Below are 19,449 nucleotides of genomic sequence, written 5' to 3'. Positions count from 1 at the left end.
AATGAGATTAGCATCAAAAGGGGAGAATTGAACGTCCTCTTTTGAAGCGTTGTCAGTACGTTGAAACGTCATTACGTTCGTGTTTGTTGCCTGAAAAGTCCTGCCGTGTGTATGCTTAACAAGTTCACGGCCAACGCCCTTTGTACAGAAATCCACGGGAAAGTTTGTATAAGGTCCGATCGTGTGTATAAAGCTAAAGATGTATTAGAAATAATAAGAATGAGATTAGCATCAAAAGGGTTTAATTAACTGAGAACAGCTACTAATTGCCTAGCAAAACACACCCAATTAGATGAAATAAACTAATTGCATTGGGTGTGCCTGTTATCAATGAGAAAATCCGTATTTACCATAGCGCCAGTTGGATTTTAGATTTATTATCGTGTTGCGTGTCTGCGTGCACCGGTTCGCACGTTCAATTAATAATTTTTCCGGCGCACCAATAAAAGCGTGAACCGGCGCAGCGCATTCGTCTTAGTAAATCACCCCCAAGGTGTTTTGTGCTCAAGATGATATTTCCTGCAGATCCACTGCTTCCACTTTGCACCTACTTTATTCAACTTATATTTACTGCTATAATAAACTAAAAATCTGTGCAAATTCATGTAATTATACAATATTTTGTGCTCAATATAGTGTTCTCTGCAAGTCCTCTGCTTCCACTTTACATCTACTTCAGCAAATTTCTTTTTATAAAAAAAAAAAAATCCACCAATCAATGAAAAGTTGATAAGGTGTAAAGTTCTCGGTGCTCCAAACTGTGCCAGCTGTAGTGTAGCCACGCCTTCTTCCACCTCTTACACACGTGATGGTGAGGGCGCCCCCTTAGTAGTGCTTCCCCACTCACCAGAGCAATATGACTCCCAGCTTTTCATCTACCAGAGTCACCAACATCCTTCACACTCTCCTCACCTCCGATGGCAAAGGAACTGGATCCTCCTCGCTCACTCCTGAGAGTCTGCTGAGCTTTCTGTCATCTCCCTCCTAGACTCCTCCTCCGACCGCTGTTCCAGCAGGAGCTCTGCCTCTTTATACACACTCATAGCTCCGTCTCTTTATACACGCTCAGAGCTCCGCCTCTTCATACACGCTCAGAGCTCCGCCTCTTCATACACACGCAAAGCTCCGCCTCTTCATACACTCAGGGCTCCGCCTCTTCATACACACTCAGGGCTCTGCCTCTTCATACACGCTCAGAGCTCCGCCTCTTCATACACGCTCAGAGCTCCGCCTCTTCATACACGCTCAAAGCTCCGCCTCTTCATACACGCTCAAAGCTCCGCCTCTTCATACACACTCAGAGCTCCGTCTCGTCATACACACTCAGGAGCTCTGCCTCTTCATACACACTCAGAGCTCCGCCTCTTCATACACACTCAGAGCTCCGCCTCTTCATACACACTCAGAGCTCCGCCTCTTCATACACACTCAGAGCTCCACCTCTTCATACACACTCAGAGCTCCACCTCTTCATACGCACTCAGGGCTCTGCCTCTTCATACGCACTCAGGAGCTCTGCCTCTTCATACACACTCAGGGCTCCGCCTCTTCATACACACTCAGAGCTCCGCCTCTTCGTACAAACTCAGAGCTCCTCCTCTTCATACACACTCAGAGCTCCGCCTCTTCATACACACTCAGAGCTCCGCCCCTTCATACACACTCAGGGAGGAGAGAAAGGGGAATCCCACATCCTGTAACATCCACTGGTGAAACTACAAGGGTCACAGCGGTTGCATCATTTGGGTTCCCAGCCTCCTCTTGCTATCCTGTCCCAACTGAGCCTCCCGAAGGTTGCCTAGCAGTGTTGGTCCTGCATTGCCTGCTCCGACATGCCGATTGAGATGCGGTCCAGGTGATGCCCTCAGTCAGGTCTAATATTAAATATTATAGTGGTTTTATTGATCAGAGCCCCCACCTTACTGACATGGAGCCCACATGGCTGAAGAACATTTGGCTGATATATATGTGATTGTACTCTTGATTCTTATAAATACTGTTTTTTAGATACGACTGGGAGCATCATGACTGCTCGGTGTCCGGTGGGGGGCTCAGCTGTCTACAACCAATAGAGCCAGCCCTCCCCCGCATGTGCCCATCAGCCCCATAAAGTAACCAGCACTGGGTCCTAATGCACTGCTGCCACTGCCATAAAGACAAAGACCAGCGCTTTCAATAGCAGGGGCATGACAGCAAGAGGAGGCTTCGGACCTCAATAGTGGCGGGAAGGCCAGGGTCTGGTCACAAGTGCGAACTTTACACACCTGGTAGTTTTGCCACTGCATTGGCCCCTTATATGTTCCCTGGCTTGCTGGTGACATATCTCTTGCTTTCTGTCACCATGGAGACCCCAAGACAGTAGGAAGGGGGGGCCCACTGCAGAAAATGTGAAAAGGGTCTGTAATAAAGGGCCCCACAAAAGGACCAAAAGGCCCTGGGATCAGTGGGGAGGGCCGTGGAACCAATGGGGGGCGGGGTCAGGGGGGCCTTCAAGGTTTCTTGCATCGGGGCCCTGAAGATTCTAGTTACGCCTCTGCTGCAATCTCTGACCGTCTCCTGTAGCGTGTATGCAGTCTCTGACCATCTTCTGTACTATATCTGCAGTCTCTGACCATCTCGTGTACTATGTCTGCAGTCTCTGACCATCTCGTGTACTATGTCTGCAGTCTCTGACCTTTTCTTGTACTATGTCTGCAGTCTCTGACCGTCTCCTGTAGCGTGGATGTAGTCTCTGACCATCTTCTGTACTTTATCTGTAGTCTCTGACCATTTCCTGTACTATATCTGCAGTCTCTGTGAAAAAAAGGGGAAAGGTTTGGGACTTTATATGAGGCCTGGGTAGGGGCCTCCATCCCTATATCGCATGCATAAAGAAGGGAGTTGGGACTTTAAAATGAAACGGTTGAAATGCGGAGGTGGTGGTAGAAAATAGTTTTATTCATCTCAAAGTAGAGTAATTTCATATATACATATAAGCACAAGGTATATACATAATGGTACAGTTTGTACAGGGATGGAAGTGGTTGAAAAGCTGGGTTAGCAGTGTTCCCCTGCTATCCATGTGTGAGGTGTATTCTCAGATGTTTGCATTCCCCGTCAGGGACCTGCACATCTGGGATAGCCAAGAGCATACTGGTGTAAGTATTCATTATCCTTATCAGTGATAGTAATATATGGCATTCCCGGCATGGGTCCTACGTTATAATTGATTTATACTTTTATACATATATATATGCGTCCTCACCACTCTGGCGATGGGTTGCGTTTTTGGGGTCATTGGGCTTGTTCATGGTGTGTGGGGGGGGGGTCCCTTCCACATTGCGGGAGCTGCGATGCGCCTCGTGGGTCCTCCCCCTCCTCCCTGCACATCTCAGCTCAAGAGATCAGGTGGACGCCCCTTTGCGCATCGGCGCCACGGTCCTCACATCAAGCGCTTGGCGTCAGTCATGACGTCACTGCACTGTTGCTGAGAGCACCAACTGCGTGGTTCTTGTGGGGGTGGCTTGGCGCCAATCACTGAGCGATTCAGCTCGGGTGCGGACGCCGTCCCCCCCTCCTTGGGCTCACGCACATGGCGTTGGTGGCGTGCCTATATATATATATACCCCCAGTCTGCAGTCTCTGATCATCTCGTGTATCATGTCTGCAGTCTCTGACCACCTCATTATTATAACAAAGTTTTGTAGAAAAGATCACACCATAGAAAATGGGGGAAAAGTAGAAAATAAACCCGGATATGAAGGTGACATTTGTGTACGAGGAACACCTTAACAATTACCACCATTTTATTCTCCAGGGCCTTCGCTTTCAGAAAATATATGTTTGGGGGTTTTATCTAATCTTCAGGCCCAAAATCTCCATATTACCATATGTGCAAAAATAATGCAAAACCAGCTCTGGCAGTGAAAAGGTTAATGTGATCTAGATGGGATCACTCTGCTGTGGTCACACTCTAAACATTAGAGCTCCCCCTAGCTGCAGCCTGGTAATAACATTGCTAGGAGGTCTATTCATTTATCTGCTACATACTTCCCATCTTTATATAAACGTCTCCTGGTCTCCTGACATTTAGGGGCCTATTCATATAAAATGTGCATAGCAATTTGGCCGGTAAAAATGCATTTACATCCCTTCTGGGTGAATGGGGGTAAAAAACAAATGTTATTGGACGATCTGCTGTGCTGGTCAAATGTTTGACATTGATTTAAAATGGAAAATTTGAATTCAGCCACTAGAGTTTTTTCTGTTATAAATCAATGGTTGGTTTAATTAATTTACGTTCTTAGATATCTACTGTACTCATGTAACCATGCCTAACAAAGGAAATTAAAGGGTCTATTTATAAATAAAAAAAAAAGCTAAAAGAATGTGACATGCATTTGCCCCCCAAGTATCACACATTTTTTGCCATATTTAAGTTAATACCGTGATTCCTATGATCATCAGATCCATCTAGTGGCCATAATATGGCATTTTTTTCCTGAAATGCCTAAAAAAAGAAAGAATAGTGCAATACTGCACTATGGGCACTAGATGGAGCAAAAGATCATAGGAAAGTACTGTATGAAGTAAAATACAACCAAAATCTGTCAAGACTGGATTGATCGCTTCTCACATTTGTCCAAAAATAAATTTAAAAAATAGACCTCTAAGAGTTTGTGAAATCTTACACCACAAAATGTACTCAGTCAATGAAAGGTAATGACTCCATTTTTATTTTTCTACTGCTATCAATGGCCAACACGGTACAACACTTCATCCATGTCTTTGGTGATCTGTGATCTCCTTATGAACTGTTTCTTACATGATGAAGATCAGCCATGGAGTATATCTGAGGTGTATATCAGGGTGTGCTTCTTCCCCACATGAGAGCTGTGATGTCCAGCAACATTCATATAGAAGACATTTCCCACACTCAAGGCACTAATACACCTCGAGGGTTGTGTGGGATCCCTGATGTACAGGAAGACAGGACTTCAGTAACATTTCCCTCACTCAGGACAGGGAAGGGGCTTCTCCCCATGTGAGATCTCTGATGTATGGAAAGTTTAGACTTCCATAAAAAACATTTCCCGCACTCAGGACAGGAATACGGCTTCTCCCCTGTGTGAGATCTCTGATGTCTGTAAAGATAAGACTTCACTGAAAAACATTTCCCGCACTCAGGACAGGAAAAAGGCTTCTCCCCCGTGTGAGATCTCTGATGTGTGGAAAGACTGGTCTTCTGTGAAAAACATTTCCCGCACTCAGGACAGGAAAAAGGCTTCTCCCCTGTGTGAGATCTCTGATGTATGTAAAGATCGGAATTCTGTAAAAACCATTTCCCGCACTCAAGGCAGGAATACGTCTTCTCCCCTGTGTGAGATCTCTGATGTCTGTAAAGACTGGACTTCTGTGAAAAACATTTTTCACACTCAGGACAGGAATACGGCTTCTCCCCTGTGTGAGATCTCTGATGTCTCTTAAGACGGGACGTCTGTGAAAAACATTTCCCGCACTCAGGGCAGGAATACGTCTTCTTCCCTGTGTGAGATCTCTGATGTATGTAAAGACTGGACTTCTTTGAAAAACATTTTCCACACTCAGGACAGGAATACGGCTTCTCCCTCATGTGAGATCTCTGATGTGTGACAAGATCTGATTTTTCTACAAAACATTTCTCGCACTTAGAACAGGAAAGCCTCTTATCTGTTGGAAGGACGGCACCGTCCCTCACAGTCTGAGGTTCCTCAGGATAAGAGGAATACGATGGTCCATCTACACTGTGTGGTGCCGGATGGACATTTGAGGTAGTCGGGTTTTCTCCTGGACTATACTGTGTGATGTCCTCATCTTCTACTTTACAGTCTGGAGACAAAGTGAGACAATCCTCTGAGGTTTTCCTCATCTCCCGTCCATCTACTAAAATAGAGATAAAAAGATTATTACTAGACATGAGCAGATTGGTTCCCCTAAACCAGGACTCCGCCCACATCAGGCAGCTTTGTCTCTGAGGATCTTACAATTCCCCCCTCAAGGTAACTAGTAAATGGGTCCTCTGATCTCCTACCAGTTCATTTCTTTATTCATGGACCTTAGTCAGAGAGTGAGGAAACAATGAGAACTGTCTTTTGTAGGAGTTATAATCTCTCTCTCTCATATATATATATATCTCTATCTATCTATATATAGATATAACAGCGGGGCTGAGCCCCACCAGAGGTCAGAGAATGAGGATGGGGGGAGAACAACCAAGATGAAGACTGCACTGATTCTGAAGACCACCATCATTGGGTTATTGACTCCTCCCACATTATCACTTTCTGTTTAAGGTTCCAAAGTTGGAGGATGTTATTACATTATTATCAACATGTAAGAGGCTGTGCTCCAATCAAATCATCAGATATAAAATGTCCAGCTGGTAGGAAATGGGTGTAACAGAAGAGAATACATATTATGTGTATATATATATATATATATAAGTGGGTAGAGGGGAGAGAGAAGAATTCAGGACTATGTAATATACAACATAGAGTATACAGTATAGTGTAGAGTCAGGACCCAGGAATGGGCCAGAAGACTCAAAGCACATATCCTAGATGCCCAGGTCTAGTAACCTCTATAGTGAAAATCAACATGTTGCTGCCAGCTGAACCCCAGAATCTCCAAAAATCCAGTCTAGATACATAAATTGTGTCTGCAGCACAGAGAAGGAAGATTATCCGAGAGAAATACAGGAATACAGGACAGGGAACACAGCTCAGGAAAGTGATCAGGGGATTACAGGCTGATATCACCCAGTCCCCGCCCTACTCTGGACCAATCAGTGAGCAGTATGGGTGGAGGAATGTATTTAGTGTTAATGACCCACCTGTGCTGATCTCTGTAGGAGTGTCCTCCTCTATAAATGTCCCCGTTATTCCATCCTCCTCCATAGACTGCTGATCATCCCTCACATACATCTCTTCTTCTTCTGCTTTAACCTCAAATTCTATATCGATTGGATCTCCACTCTAAACCAAGAGAAGGAGAGAGAATATCATCTGTAAGATATAAGCTTTATTATTGTGACATCACATACAAAATTCACACATTGTATCTATAAGTGTGTTTTACAAGCTCCGTCCCACCAACCTTAAGGTAACAGTGAGGGATGGTGAGATCTTCCTGTGTGTAATCCCGGGAATACAGAGGACGGGGACATCTCTCTGGTGGGTTCCTGGTATTAGGTGGCTCCATCATATACTTGTGTCCTTCTGAAAACTCCTTCATCACTTCATACTCCTCATCCTCCTCTTTATACTCTTCTTTAACATCAATATTATCATCCCCGAGGTTTCCACTCTGAATATATAATAAAACCTTCATTGTAATAAACATGCTGTGTATAAATCAGAACTACCAATAATTGTCAATCATCTACCTGATGATGGTGAGGGATGGTGTGATCTTCCTGTGTGGAATCCCGGGAATACAGAGGACGGGGACATCTCTCTGGTGGGTTTCTGTAGCTGGATGACTCCACCATGGTGTCCTGGTTCAGATCTCTGTGTTCTTTTAGAGACTCTGACTTCTCCATCACCCCATCCTCATCATCCTCCTCTTTTATTTCTACTTTAACCTCGACTTTAGAATCTCTCAGGTTTCCACTCTGAATATATAATAAAAATGACATCAATTGTAACAATGCAGATAATTTACAGATCCTAATGATACTATTAGTGATTGTTCCTCATCTACCTGATGATGGTGAGGGATGGTGTGATCTTCCTGTGTGGAATCCCGGGAATACAGAGGACGGGGACATCTCTCTGGTGGGTTCCCATTACTGGATCCATCTGTAGGAAACACACACACTGACTGAATACATTGTTTCTATGTGTTTATCAGATGATGGGGGATTTAGGTGGACCCTCCGTACTGCTCTCTCCTTTACAATAAAGTCTCCTCTTACCCGGTGATGTGAGGGGCGGCTGATTGTCCATCATGAAGTCCTTGTAGAGATCCTTGTGTCCTTCTAAATACTCCCACTCCTCCATGGAGAAATAGACAGTGACATCCTGACACCTTATAGGAACCTGACACACACAATGATACAGTCACCATCCAGACACATCCCTTGTCTGTTACTGGATAATGTCCCAGAATTCCCAGCACCGCTCACCTCTCCTGTCAGCAGCTCCATCATCTTCTTGGTGACTTCTAGAATCTTCTGCATGTTGTGTCTCTCAGGTTTTAGGGAGTCACATGGAGGCACTGTGATTGTCATATGATCACCTGACTTCACAAGAGGAAATCTCTGTATTGAGGAACCAATAGGAATATCATGTTAGAATCCCAGAATCCTCCTCACCTCTCCGGTCAGGTCTGTGTTTTATTAATAGAGATAAGAGTGATGTCATGTGACCTCCCTGAATCCTCCTCACCTCTCTGGTCAGGTCTGTGTTTTATTAACCGCTTGCCAATGACCGCATGTACATTTAGGTCGGCAGAATGGCACGGTTGCGCAAATGGGCGTACCTGTACGTCCCTTTGAATTCACCGCTGTGTGGTCACATGTGCGCTGCCGACGGCGCGCACGTGACCCTGCCACGAGCTCCGCAAGTGTGATCGCGAGTCCTGCTTGCTCGATGTCCGCAGGGATAATCGCGATCGTCTCACGGAGCTGAAGAACGGGAAAATGCTAATGTAAACAAGCATTTCCCCATTCTGCCTACTGAAAATGACACTGATCACAGCTCCCTGTAATCGGGAGCGGTGATCAGTGATGTGTCACACATAGCCCCTCCCCCCACAGTTAGAACACATCCCTAGGACACACTTAACCCCTGCAGCGCCCCTTCCTGGTTAACCTCTTCACTGCCAGTCACATTTACACAGTAATCAGTGCATTTTTAATCGCACTGATCGATGTATAAATGTGAATGGTCTCAAAATAGCGGCAAAAGTGTCCGATCTGTCCGCCATAATGTCGCAGTCACAATAAATATCGCTGATCGCCGCCATTACTAGTATAAAAAAAAAAAATATTAATGAAAATGCCATAAAACTATCCCCTATTTTGTAGACACGATAACTTTTGCGCAAACCAATCAATAAACACTTATTGCGATTTTTTTTTTTCCAAAAAATATGTAGAAGAATACGTATCGGCCTAAACTGAGGAAAAAAACAAGTTAGACTTACCGGTAACTTGTTTTCCAGAAGTCTTTCAGGACAGCACCTGAGAGATAGTGACTCCTCCCACCGGACCATAGGAAACACCTTCTTCCTCCAGAACTTTAAAGGGAGGCACCTCCCTACCATACCTCAGTTGTAGTAGAGAAGACCTCCAGCCCCGGCTGGAACACATAAACACATACGTTAGTCACAGCATAGTATATCAAAATACAATAGGGCGGGAAGCTGCTGTCCTGAAAGACTTCTGGAAAACAAGTTACCGGTAAGTCTAACTTGGTTTTTCCCAAGGTGTCTTTCAGGACAGCACCTGAGAGGATAACAGAGACTTACCCCCTTAGGGCGGGACAACAGTTTGCAGGACCTTTCTTCCAAACGCCTGATCGCTGGCAGATGTGAGGTTCAGCCTGAAATGTTTCACGAATGTGTGAAAACTCGACCAAGTTGCCGCCTTGCAAATCTGTTCAGGGGTGGCACCAGCTCTCTCTGCCCAAGTGGCCGCCAGTGCTCTTGTTGAGTGTGCACAAATTCCTGCTGGTGGAGACAGACCTGCATGCGAATAAGCCTCTGAAATGGATAATTTCAGTCATCTCGCCAAAGAAACTTTAGAAGCCTGGCAACCCTTTTTGTTGCCCGAAAAAAGCACAAATAGTGAATCTGAATGTCTAAAGGGCCTTGTCCTTTCCAAGTAACACAACAGAGTCCTCCTGACATCCAACATGTGGAAAAAAAGTCTCCTCCCCTGCTGGGTTAGAGCAGAAGGTTGGAAGTACAATATCTTGAGCACAATTCTGTACTGAAGCTACCTTCGGTAAAAATGTTGGGTCTGTCCTCAGTAGAACTCTATCTGCAAAAATAGACAAATAAGGTTCCGTAAATGAAAGAGCATTTAGCTCACTGATCCTGCGTGCAGAGACAATGGCAATCAGAAACACGGTGAGATATCTGAGAGGCGCTTCTTTCAAAGGCTCAAAAGGACTCCTTGTTAGAGACTGCAGGACTACCGTCAGATCCCATTTAGAGAAAGCCCTAAGTGGTACTGGTCTAGCTCTCGTAAGAGCTTTAAAAAATCTGATTACCAGCGGATTCGGGGCCACAGATTTTTCTAAGAAAACGGTTAGCGCAGCAACCTGCACTTTAAGGATACTAACCGCTAGCCCCTTGTCTGCTCCATTTTGTAAAAATTCTAGAATGGAAACAAAGCTCCCTGGGTCCTGGGCAGATGAATTACACCAAGTATTGTAAACCTTCCAGACCTTAGAATAAATGTCCCTTTTAGGTGGACTGCTGATAGAGACAGCAAGTGTCCCTCTGCCCACCGAAGAATATCCATGGCTAGTACTTGCAACAACTTGCTCTTTGTACCCCCTTGCCTGTTTATATAAGCCACAGTCGTGGCATTGTCCATTAGTATCTGAACATATTGAGATTAAATATCCTGAGCAAATGACTTCAGAGCTAAGGCGATCGCCTTGAGCTCTCTCCAGTTTGAGGACCTTGTTGCCTCTATTTTGGACCAGTTCCCCTGAGTGAAACTCTTTCCCAGTTGGGCCCCCCAACCCCAGGAACAGGCATTGGTTGTCAGTCTTTTCTCGACCGGAAAAGCCCAGACTAACCCCTCCGATAGGATATGCTGCCTCTACCATCACCATTGTGACCTCTTCAACTGAGTTGGAATTTTTACCTCTGTTTCTAGGGATTCCAAATTGTGATCCCATGATCTCAGAAGAAAAGCCTGCAGACACCTGAAGTGTAGCCTTGCCCACTGAACGGCCAGCATTGATGAAGTCAGGACACCCAAAGCTGACATGACTTGTCTTACCGTCAGACGCTGGTTGGTCTGCAGTACCGACAATGTATCGTGAAATTTGTCCTTCTCTAAAGGAAGAAATATCATTTGATCCACAGAATTGATTATATACCCTAGAAACTGAATCTAATGAGATGGGTCTAGGGAAGATTTTTGGAAGTTTAGAATCCATCCCAGGAATGGCTGGTTGCTCTGCCTAAATTGCTCTGCAATTCCTCCCCTGAGGGGGCGAAAAATAGCAGATCATCTAAATAAGGAATTACTGTGATTCCCTGAAGACGAAGCTGAGCTAAGGCTTCTGCCATCACCTTGGTGAAAATTCGGGGTGATGACAGACCGAAGGGTAAGGCCCTGAACTGTAGATGATGAATCTTGCCTTCCATCCTTACCGCCAACCTGAAATACCTTTGGGACTGGGGTGAGATCGGAATATGCAGATATGCATCTTTTAAATCTATTGAAGCAACACGGCGTCAGTAGGTTTCTGACTGAGAAAATTGAGTCCATCTTGAACTTTCTGTATTGGATTGATTCGTTTAAAGGCTTTAGATTGAGAATCAATAGAAATTTTCCTGTCGGTTTTTTTTACCAGGAAGACATGAGAATAGAACCCCTCCAGCCGTTCTTTTAGTGGCACTTGGATTACTACCCCCTGCTACATCAGTTCCTCTAGAGAGGACTTCATGGACAGGGCCCTTACTGGATCCCGTGGGGTATTTGTTATCAAAAACTTATTTGGGAGGCTTTTGGTAAACTCGAGTGTGTAGCCCTGCGAGAGAGTGGTCAGAATAAACTGATTTGAAGTTATCCCTGACCACTGCGGAAGAAACTCTTGTAGTCTTCTGCCCATCCGCAGGGACGAGTCATTGTGATTTCTCGGTCTGTGTAGGAGGACGGAAGAGAATTCCGCCTTTACCTTTCGCTTTCTGTGCGGACCAATTTTTCCTTCTCCCCTGAAACTTGCTGTCTTGATCCTGAGCTTTTTGAGGTTGAAAAAGACGTTTTGGGACCTGCTTTTTCTTTTTGACCGGGAAGGACCTCTTTTTATCGGCAGTCCTGTCTAGAATATTATCTAGGTCAGGGCCAAAAAGGAAGGTCACCCGGAAAGGGAATCCCACAAAGTTTGCTTTTTGACTCTGTATCACCTGGCCGGGTCTTTAGCCATAAAGCTCTTCTTGCCGCATTTGTCAAAGCTGCTGATCTAGCTGACATTTTAATTGCTTCGGCTGAGGCATTTGCATTATAAGCAACTGCAGAGATCAGGGTAGGAAAAGAATCTAAAATCTCCTGCTTGGGGGAGTCTGCCACTATATGCGATTTTAGCTGGTAAACCCAGTATTCTAGATTCCTGGCTACACATGTTGTGGCCATTGCCGGCTTTAAATGTCTCATGACTGATTGCCACGATCTCTGGAGCAAAAGATCCATGCGTTTGTCCATTGGATCCTTCAGAACCCCCATGTCTTCAAAAGACAGGTCTGTGGACCTTGAGACCTGGGAGAAGGCAGCATCCAACCTGGGCACCTTGTTCCACACCACAGAAGGGTCCCCCTCAAAAGGAAAAAGCTTTTTGTGGGCTTTAGAAAAAAAGTGTTTTCTCTCCGGATCCTGACATTCTTTTTTAATGGTGTCCGAGATGACCGAATGAACCAGGAATGTCCACCCCTTAGGTTTGTTTAACTCTGCATACATGCGGTCATGAAGAGATAATTCCTTCCTTTCTTCACTTAAGCCAAGCGTAACATGAATAGCTTTAAGGAGCCCATCTACCTCTTCTAGGGATAGTTTAAATTTAGAGGGGGCCGCTTCAGCCTCCTCAACCTCCTCTTCCGAGTCTTTAACGGAAGGAGCGGGGGACTGCTCTTCCCTGTTTGAAGGGTCTTGTCACGGAACGTCCCAAACTCCGCTTGAGTGCTTCCGTCAGTATACCACTTCCTTGTAGTCTGGATGCAGATATCAGATATTCCAACCGCTCCCAAGCATAAAACAAGGCGAGACTTGCTTAGATGCTAACATGGACTATATCTTTATTAGAACCAGAATACAATCTTATATACAGGAGAAGATGAGGTTCCCCCCTCCTGCTCATATTACTCTAACAATACAAATGTAACCTAATTAACATGAGCTAGTTTACTAAATCATTTGCCCAGACCAGATGACTCAGAGACATGACCTGTAGGACACAGACTTGTGGGCACCGAGCTTCACACAGTAACAGAGTTAATTATCATAAGTACAACCACAGGACATTTTCTCACAATAGCAGAAGCTCCAATAGGAGTCGGCCAGTCTCCTACATTGTATAGAGGACGATGTGATTAGCTCACTCAATTAACATGTTGAGTTCAGAATCAATCAAACCAAGAATAGTCTCTACATACATCCTGGGAGATATTGTGGACAAATATTATTGTCCCATTTTAAGTAGTCCAAGATATATTTTCTCACTCACCCTGTGCCCGGATAGCACAGGGTGACTTAGACATAAGAGGTGTATGGGGAGCTGAAACAAGGGCATCCCCTACTTTTCACAGGAAATCCATCTTCTGTTAGTTGGGGGCCGAGTCCAGCAGTACTCAGCCCTGTTGCCAGCCCTTCTGCTGGAAACCCCACACCATCTGCTCCGGCTAACTGTTGGGGAGGGAGGCCGACTGCCCCGCCTCCCCGAAACTCTGTAGTTGTTGCCGGTGCTGGGCAGAGGTTGGTAGCACTCTGCCCGGTTGCCAGTGCTTCAACTGGGGAAGTTCCTTGTAACTCCACAAATACTACTGTTGGTGCTGGGCAGAGCACAGTGAAGTTTGGCCCCAATACCAGCTCTTCTGCTGGAGGCTCATCAGGTTGTTCTTCCTCAGCAGAAAAGTCTATTAAATCCCCTGTCTCTATAACTGGTGTCTGGGGATAGAGGTTCACCATCTCCTGTCCATGGAACTCAGAAGATGCTATCGGTGCTGAGCAGAGCACAGTGAAGTTTGGCCCTAATACCAGCTCTTCTGCTGGGGGCTCACCCGATTGTTCTTCCTCAGCAGAAAAGTCTATCAAATCCCCTGTCTCTGCAACTGGTGTCTGGGGATAGAGGTTCACCATCTCCTGTCCATGGAACCCAGAAGATGCTATCAGTGCTGGGCAGAGGTTAGCAGAGCTCTGCCCTGTTGTCAGCACTTCAGCTTTGGGGATGGCAATCTCCAGATTTTCCACTGCTGATTCTCTGGCATGCTGCTGGACAGGCACATTCCTCCATCCAAGATCATCCCATGCAGAAACAGGATCATCAAGGTCAGTCAGCACTTGCTGCATCCGCCATAAGACCTCCGCCTCCATAGCTGCGGGGGCAGGTTGGCAAAGCACACTATTACTCTGCCACCTTGCCGACTCTTGAGGAAGGATTTCAGGGTTGGCAACTGGTATTTCCTGATAGCCCCAGGCAAAGGGAGCCCAGCCCTGGCACTGAGCAACGTCTAGCAGCCGTCTGTAGGCGATCTCCAGCTCCCATTCCTGAACGGCCAGAAACTCCAAATCTTCCTGTGCCCAGTGCACTTCCAGAATGTTCAGTAGCCCTTCTCTGGAATCCATGATTTCGTCCAACCGCCACTCCAAATCACTCCCAAAGTTAGAGTCCCCTGTCAGCTTCACATACAACAGTCCCAAGCCGCCGTAGCTTAAGCCTTCCGTTGGGCTGTCATCTGCTATCCAGGGACATGCTTGGGATACATGCCACCGGAGGGCTCTGTAGCTCTCATCCAGCTAAATCTCTGCCCAGACCAGCCTGCTTAATTCAGCTGTCTGCTTCTTGTGTGGTTTTTCTCCCAAAAACCACATCTGCAGTCTGTACTGCGACCAGTACCTTTCCTCGATGGAGGGGAGAACTTTTCCCTGGTGTCGCTGCTCACGGGCTAGCGCTTCTTTTCAGAGTTTGCAGCAAATAGAATCACACCATCCCAGCAGCACCTGCTCTGATACTGGTCCTCTGTGCTGTATCTGCATCTCTCACAACCTCCTTCTGAATTCCTCTTCCATGGCGGCTGGTATCTGTACCTCTCCTCTCCTCTCCTGCTATCTGGACCTAGGATCCAGGTGGAAGTTTGGATGTCCCAGACTGCAGGAAGCGTCCCGGTGCTTGCCACCAATGTCACGGAACGTCCCACACTCCGCTTGAGTGCTTCCGTCAGTATACCACTTCCTTGTAGTCTGGATACAGATATCAGATATTCCAACCGCTCCCAAGCATAAAACAAGGCGAGACTTGCTTAGATGCTAACATGGACTATATCTTTATTAGAACCAGAATACAATCTTATATACAGGGGAAGATGAGGTTCCCCCCTCCTGCTCGTATTACTCTAACAATACAAATGTAACCTAATTAACATGAGCTAGTTTACTAAATCATTTGCCCAGACCAGATGACTCAGAGACATGACCTGTAGGACACAGACTTGTGGGCACCGAGCTTCACACAGTAACAGAGTTAATTATCATAAGTACAACCACAGGACATTTTCTCACAATAGCAGAAGCTCCAATAGGAGTCGGCCAGTCTCCTACATTGTATAGAGGACGATGTGATTAGCTCACTCAATTAACATGTTGAGTTCAGAATCAATCAAACCAAGAATAGTCTCTACATACATCCTGGGAGATATTGTGGACAAATATTATTGTCCCATTTTAAGTAGTCCAAGATATATTTTCTCACTCACCCTGTGCCCGGATAGCACAGGGTGACTTAGACATAAGAGGTGTATGGGGAGCTGAAACAAGGGCATCCCATACTTTCCAAGAGATTCTGAGTTCCACGGGCCCTCCCGTCACAGGTCTTCAGGTAGAGCTTCCAACACCGGGATAGAAAGGGAACCCTGGGAGGACTCTGAAGTGGAAGGCTGACTAGCAGCTGGATTAACTAATGAGTCACGAAAAGTTTGAATTGTGGCATATAGTTATTTCTTTACAGAGGCAACCAGATCGTCACAAACAGAAGCTGATTCCTCCTTAACTGAAGAAGTGATGCAAGCATTGCATAGGGCTTTTTTCCAATTTTCTCCTATTTTGGCCCTGCAAGAAGGACATCTCTTTTTTGGCTAAGAGCTTTTAGTCTGTGAAAAAAGACAAAAAGGGAAAAAAAAAAAACAGGGGACCTTTTAGTGAGACCCAGTGTCTGCTTTCACAAGGACCACCACACACTAAGAAGTAACCAGTCAGCCTCTAGTGCCCAATAAAAAAGAAAGAAGGACGGCGCCCTCTAAGTGCAGCATGTATGTTAAAACTATTTATTACAATAGATAAAAACACTCACATTTGAGTTGCTAAAAACCAGCATATAAAGTAGTTTCATCCGCGTGCTCTCGGGGGATGTGGGTGTCCCGGGACAGTGGGGGGGGTTCCTGGGATGTGAGTCCTGTGACCTGGGTCCTGGTAGCTGTTCCGGTGGTGCCGAGGGTCCTCAGAGCCTCTGGGCAGCCAAGATGTCGGTCATGGATCCTCCGTGGAGCGCCGTGCTGACCTGCGTCTTCACTTCTGGGAGCGGGGTGAGGCGGGCGGTGCTTCGCGTTCGGAGCATGCGTGCTCCCTCATCAGGCTATCTAGGATAGCTCAGATCTCATATTTGGACTTAAATGTAATAAAAATTTTTTTAAAAAATTGTCATTTTAAAAAATGACAACAAAAAAAGTGCCTTTAAGACGTATGGGCAGAAGTGACATTTTGACGTTTCACTCGTCTCCATGCCTCACACGAGAGAAGACCTGTTCGCCTCCGCCGCTGCGGCTCCGGTAAGCGGCGGAGGGCACCGGATCGTGGCAGGACCCTCTCCCTCCGCTGATAAAAGTGATCTCATGATACCATAACAACGATATCCATCCTTAAATTAGGGACGTACATCGGCGTGCGGCGGTCGGCAAGTGGTTAATAGAGATAAGAGTGATGTCATGTGACCTCCCAGAATCCTCCTCACCTCTCCGGTCAGGTCTGTGTTTTATTAATAGAGATAAGAGTGATGTCATGTGACCTCCCAGAATCCTCCTCACCTCTCCGGTCAGCAGGTAGATGATCTCCAGGGTGAGGTTTAGTATCTTCTCAGTCATGTGACTCCGGTCCTCCTCCATCCTCCTTGGTGCCATAATTTGATCTATACAGGTCTCCTTGTAGGCGGATAACTTTGGGAAATGAAAGAAAGAAATATTAGGATGGTATTGGTCATACAATAAGGGCACTTTCACACTGAGGCGGGGGGGAGTGGGCAGTAAAACGCCGCTATTTTTAGCGGCGCTTTACAGTCGTTTTAGCGACGCTTTTCAGCTGCTAGCGGGGTGCTTTTAACAATGCGCTGGGACGCTTTTAACAATGGGCTGGGGCACTTTAGGAGCAGTGTACACACCGCTCCTAAAGTGCCCCAAAGATGCTGCTTGCAGGACTTTTTTTAATGTCCCACAAGCGCACCACTCCAGTGTGAAAGCACTCAGGCTTTCACACTGGAGTGACAGGAGAGGGGCTTTACAGGCACTTTGCAGGTGCTATTTTTAGCGCTAAAACGCATGTAAATCGCCTCAGTGTGAAAGTAGCCTAATAAGATGTAGATGTGAGGGGGGGGGGCAATTTTCAGCTTCCTTCGCTCTCACACATTCAATGACAATTACTCATGTGACACTGTACCCAAATGAAATGCATTTTTTATTTTTTTGCGATATAGACTAAAAATACTCAGATTTAAAAAAAAAAAAAAACTTTTCTGTTATAACATTTTGCAAATAAATAATTGTCTTCATAAATTAAAGCCAAACTGTATTCTGATACATTTCTTTGGTAAAAAAAAAATAACCCAAATCAGTGTATATTATTTAGTCTGTAGGAAAGTTATAGAGTCTACAAACTATGGGATGTATCTGAAAATGGATCAATCCTGATGTACTGCCCATCTAATAGGCACTAAAATGCCAGGATGGTACAAATATCCCCCAAAATGACCTCATTTTTGGAAAGTAAACAGTCCAAGGTGTTTAGTAAGAGGTATGGTGAGGTATGGTGAGTTTTTTGAAGCTGTCATTTTTTGTAACTTTTTTTTTTGTTTTAAATTAGTAATTTTTTTTTTCAAAAAGTGTGAGAAGCAGATTATTTCTCACACACAGCATAGGCCTACTTAGAATTACACCCCAAAAACAGATTCTGCTATTCCTCCCAACTGTAAGGATACCACATCTGTGAGAGGGACCCAAAATCCAAGGAGCACCTTTGGGCTTTCAAGGAGCATAATTTACGCATCTAATTTCCTGACTACCTATCACATTTTTGGAGGCCCTGGAGCGCCAGGACAGTGAAAACACCAACAAAATGACCTCATTTTGGAAAGTAAACACTCCTACAAATTTTATGAAAGGCATAGTGAGTTTTTTGAAAATGTAATTATTGGTCACAAGGTTTTTGAAAATGCAGGAAAGAAAATTTTTCTTTTTTTTTTCTTACACAAAGTTGTTAAATAATAAGATATTTCTAACACACAGCATGAATATACCTATATAGTTACATATTTACATAGTAGGTGAGGTTGAAAAAAGACACAAGTCCATCAAATGTGTGATGACTTACCTTTACTGCCTTTATTGAGTATGGTGATACCACATGTGTGAGACTTTTTCACAGCCTGCCAACACAAATCCAAGGAGCGCCTTCAGGAGTTCTAGATATATAAAATTACACATCTAATTTCCTGACTACCCATCACATTTATGAAGGCCCTGGAGCACCAGGACATTAGAAATACCCAAAAAATGACCCCATTTTGGAGAGCAAACACTCCACGGTTTTCTTTAAGAGGCATGGTCAGTCTTTTGAAGACTTCATTTTATTGTCCCAAGTTGTTGAAAAATGCGGAAAGAAAATTAAAATTATTTATTTTTTTTTTACACAAAGATGTCAGTTTAATATGATATTTCTCACACACACCATGGCCATACTTACGCCCTGTACACACGGTCGGATTTTCCGATGGAAAATGTGCGATAGGACCTTGTTGTCGGAAATTCCGACCGTGTGTGGGCTCCATCACACATTTTCCATCAGAATTTCTGACACACAAAGTTTGAGAGCTTGCTATAAAATTTTCCGACAACAAAATCCGTTGTCGGAAATTCCGATCGTGTGTACACAAATCCGACGCACAAAGTGCCACGCATGCTTAGAATAAATTAAGAGACGAAAGCTATTGGCTACTGCCCCGTTTATAGTCCCAACGTGCGTGTTTTACATCACCGCGTTCAGAATGATCGGATTTTCCGACAACTTTGTGTGACCGTGTGTATGCAAGACAAGTTTGAGCCAACATCCGTTGGAAAAAATCCATGGATTTTGTTGTCGGAATGTCCGATCAATGTCCGACCGTGTGTACAGGGCATTAGAATTACACCCCAAAACACATTCTGCTACTCCTCCGGAGTATGGTGATACCACATGTGTGAGACTTTTTCACTGTCTGAATGGATTATATACCGGAC

At 45.1% G+C, this 19,449-nt stretch overlaps 2 protein-coding genes across 3 annotated transcripts in view; both read right to left on the bottom strand.

Annotated features, from left to right (window-relative positions):
• Positions 1 to 17,114, bottom strand: part of LOC141121907 (uncharacterized) — a 41,087-nt gene extending 23,973 nt beyond the window's left edge. Inside the window, exons 1-8 of the mRNA XM_073611663.1 lie at positions 16,990 to 17,114; positions 8,144 to 8,278; positions 7,934 to 8,057; positions 7,720 to 7,817; positions 7,403 to 7,630; positions 7,114 to 7,323; positions 6,851 to 6,992; positions 5,024 to 5,901 (exon numbers count right to left, since the gene is read on the bottom strand). Coding sequence (XP_073467764.1) covers positions 5,024 to 5,901; positions 6,851 to 6,992; positions 7,114 to 7,323; positions 7,403 to 7,630; positions 7,720 to 7,817; positions 7,934 to 8,057; positions 8,144 to 8,278; positions 16,990 to 17,082 — 1,908 coding nt within the window. The 5' untranslated portion in view covers positions 17,083 to 17,114. The remainder of the gene's footprint in view (positions 1 to 5,023; positions 5,902 to 6,850; positions 6,993 to 7,113; positions 7,324 to 7,402; positions 7,631 to 7,719; positions 7,818 to 7,933; positions 8,058 to 8,143; positions 8,279 to 16,989) is intronic.
• Positions 1 to 19,449, bottom strand: part of LOC141121865 (uncharacterized) — a 306,769-nt gene that overhangs the window by 144,322 nt on the left and 142,998 nt on the right. The gene's annotated exons all lie outside the window — the stretch shown is intronic.

Source organism: Aquarana catesbeiana, unplaced genomic scaffold, assembly GCF_042186555.1.
Source record: "Aquarana catesbeiana isolate 2022-GZ unplaced genomic scaffold, ASM4218655v1 unanchor233, whole genome shotgun sequence".
Lineage (NCBI taxonomy): Eukaryota > Metazoa > Chordata > Amphibia > Anura > Ranidae > Aquarana > Aquarana catesbeiana.
Note: the sequence above shows the minus strand (reverse complement) of the source record. Positions and strands in the feature narration are given on the sequence as shown.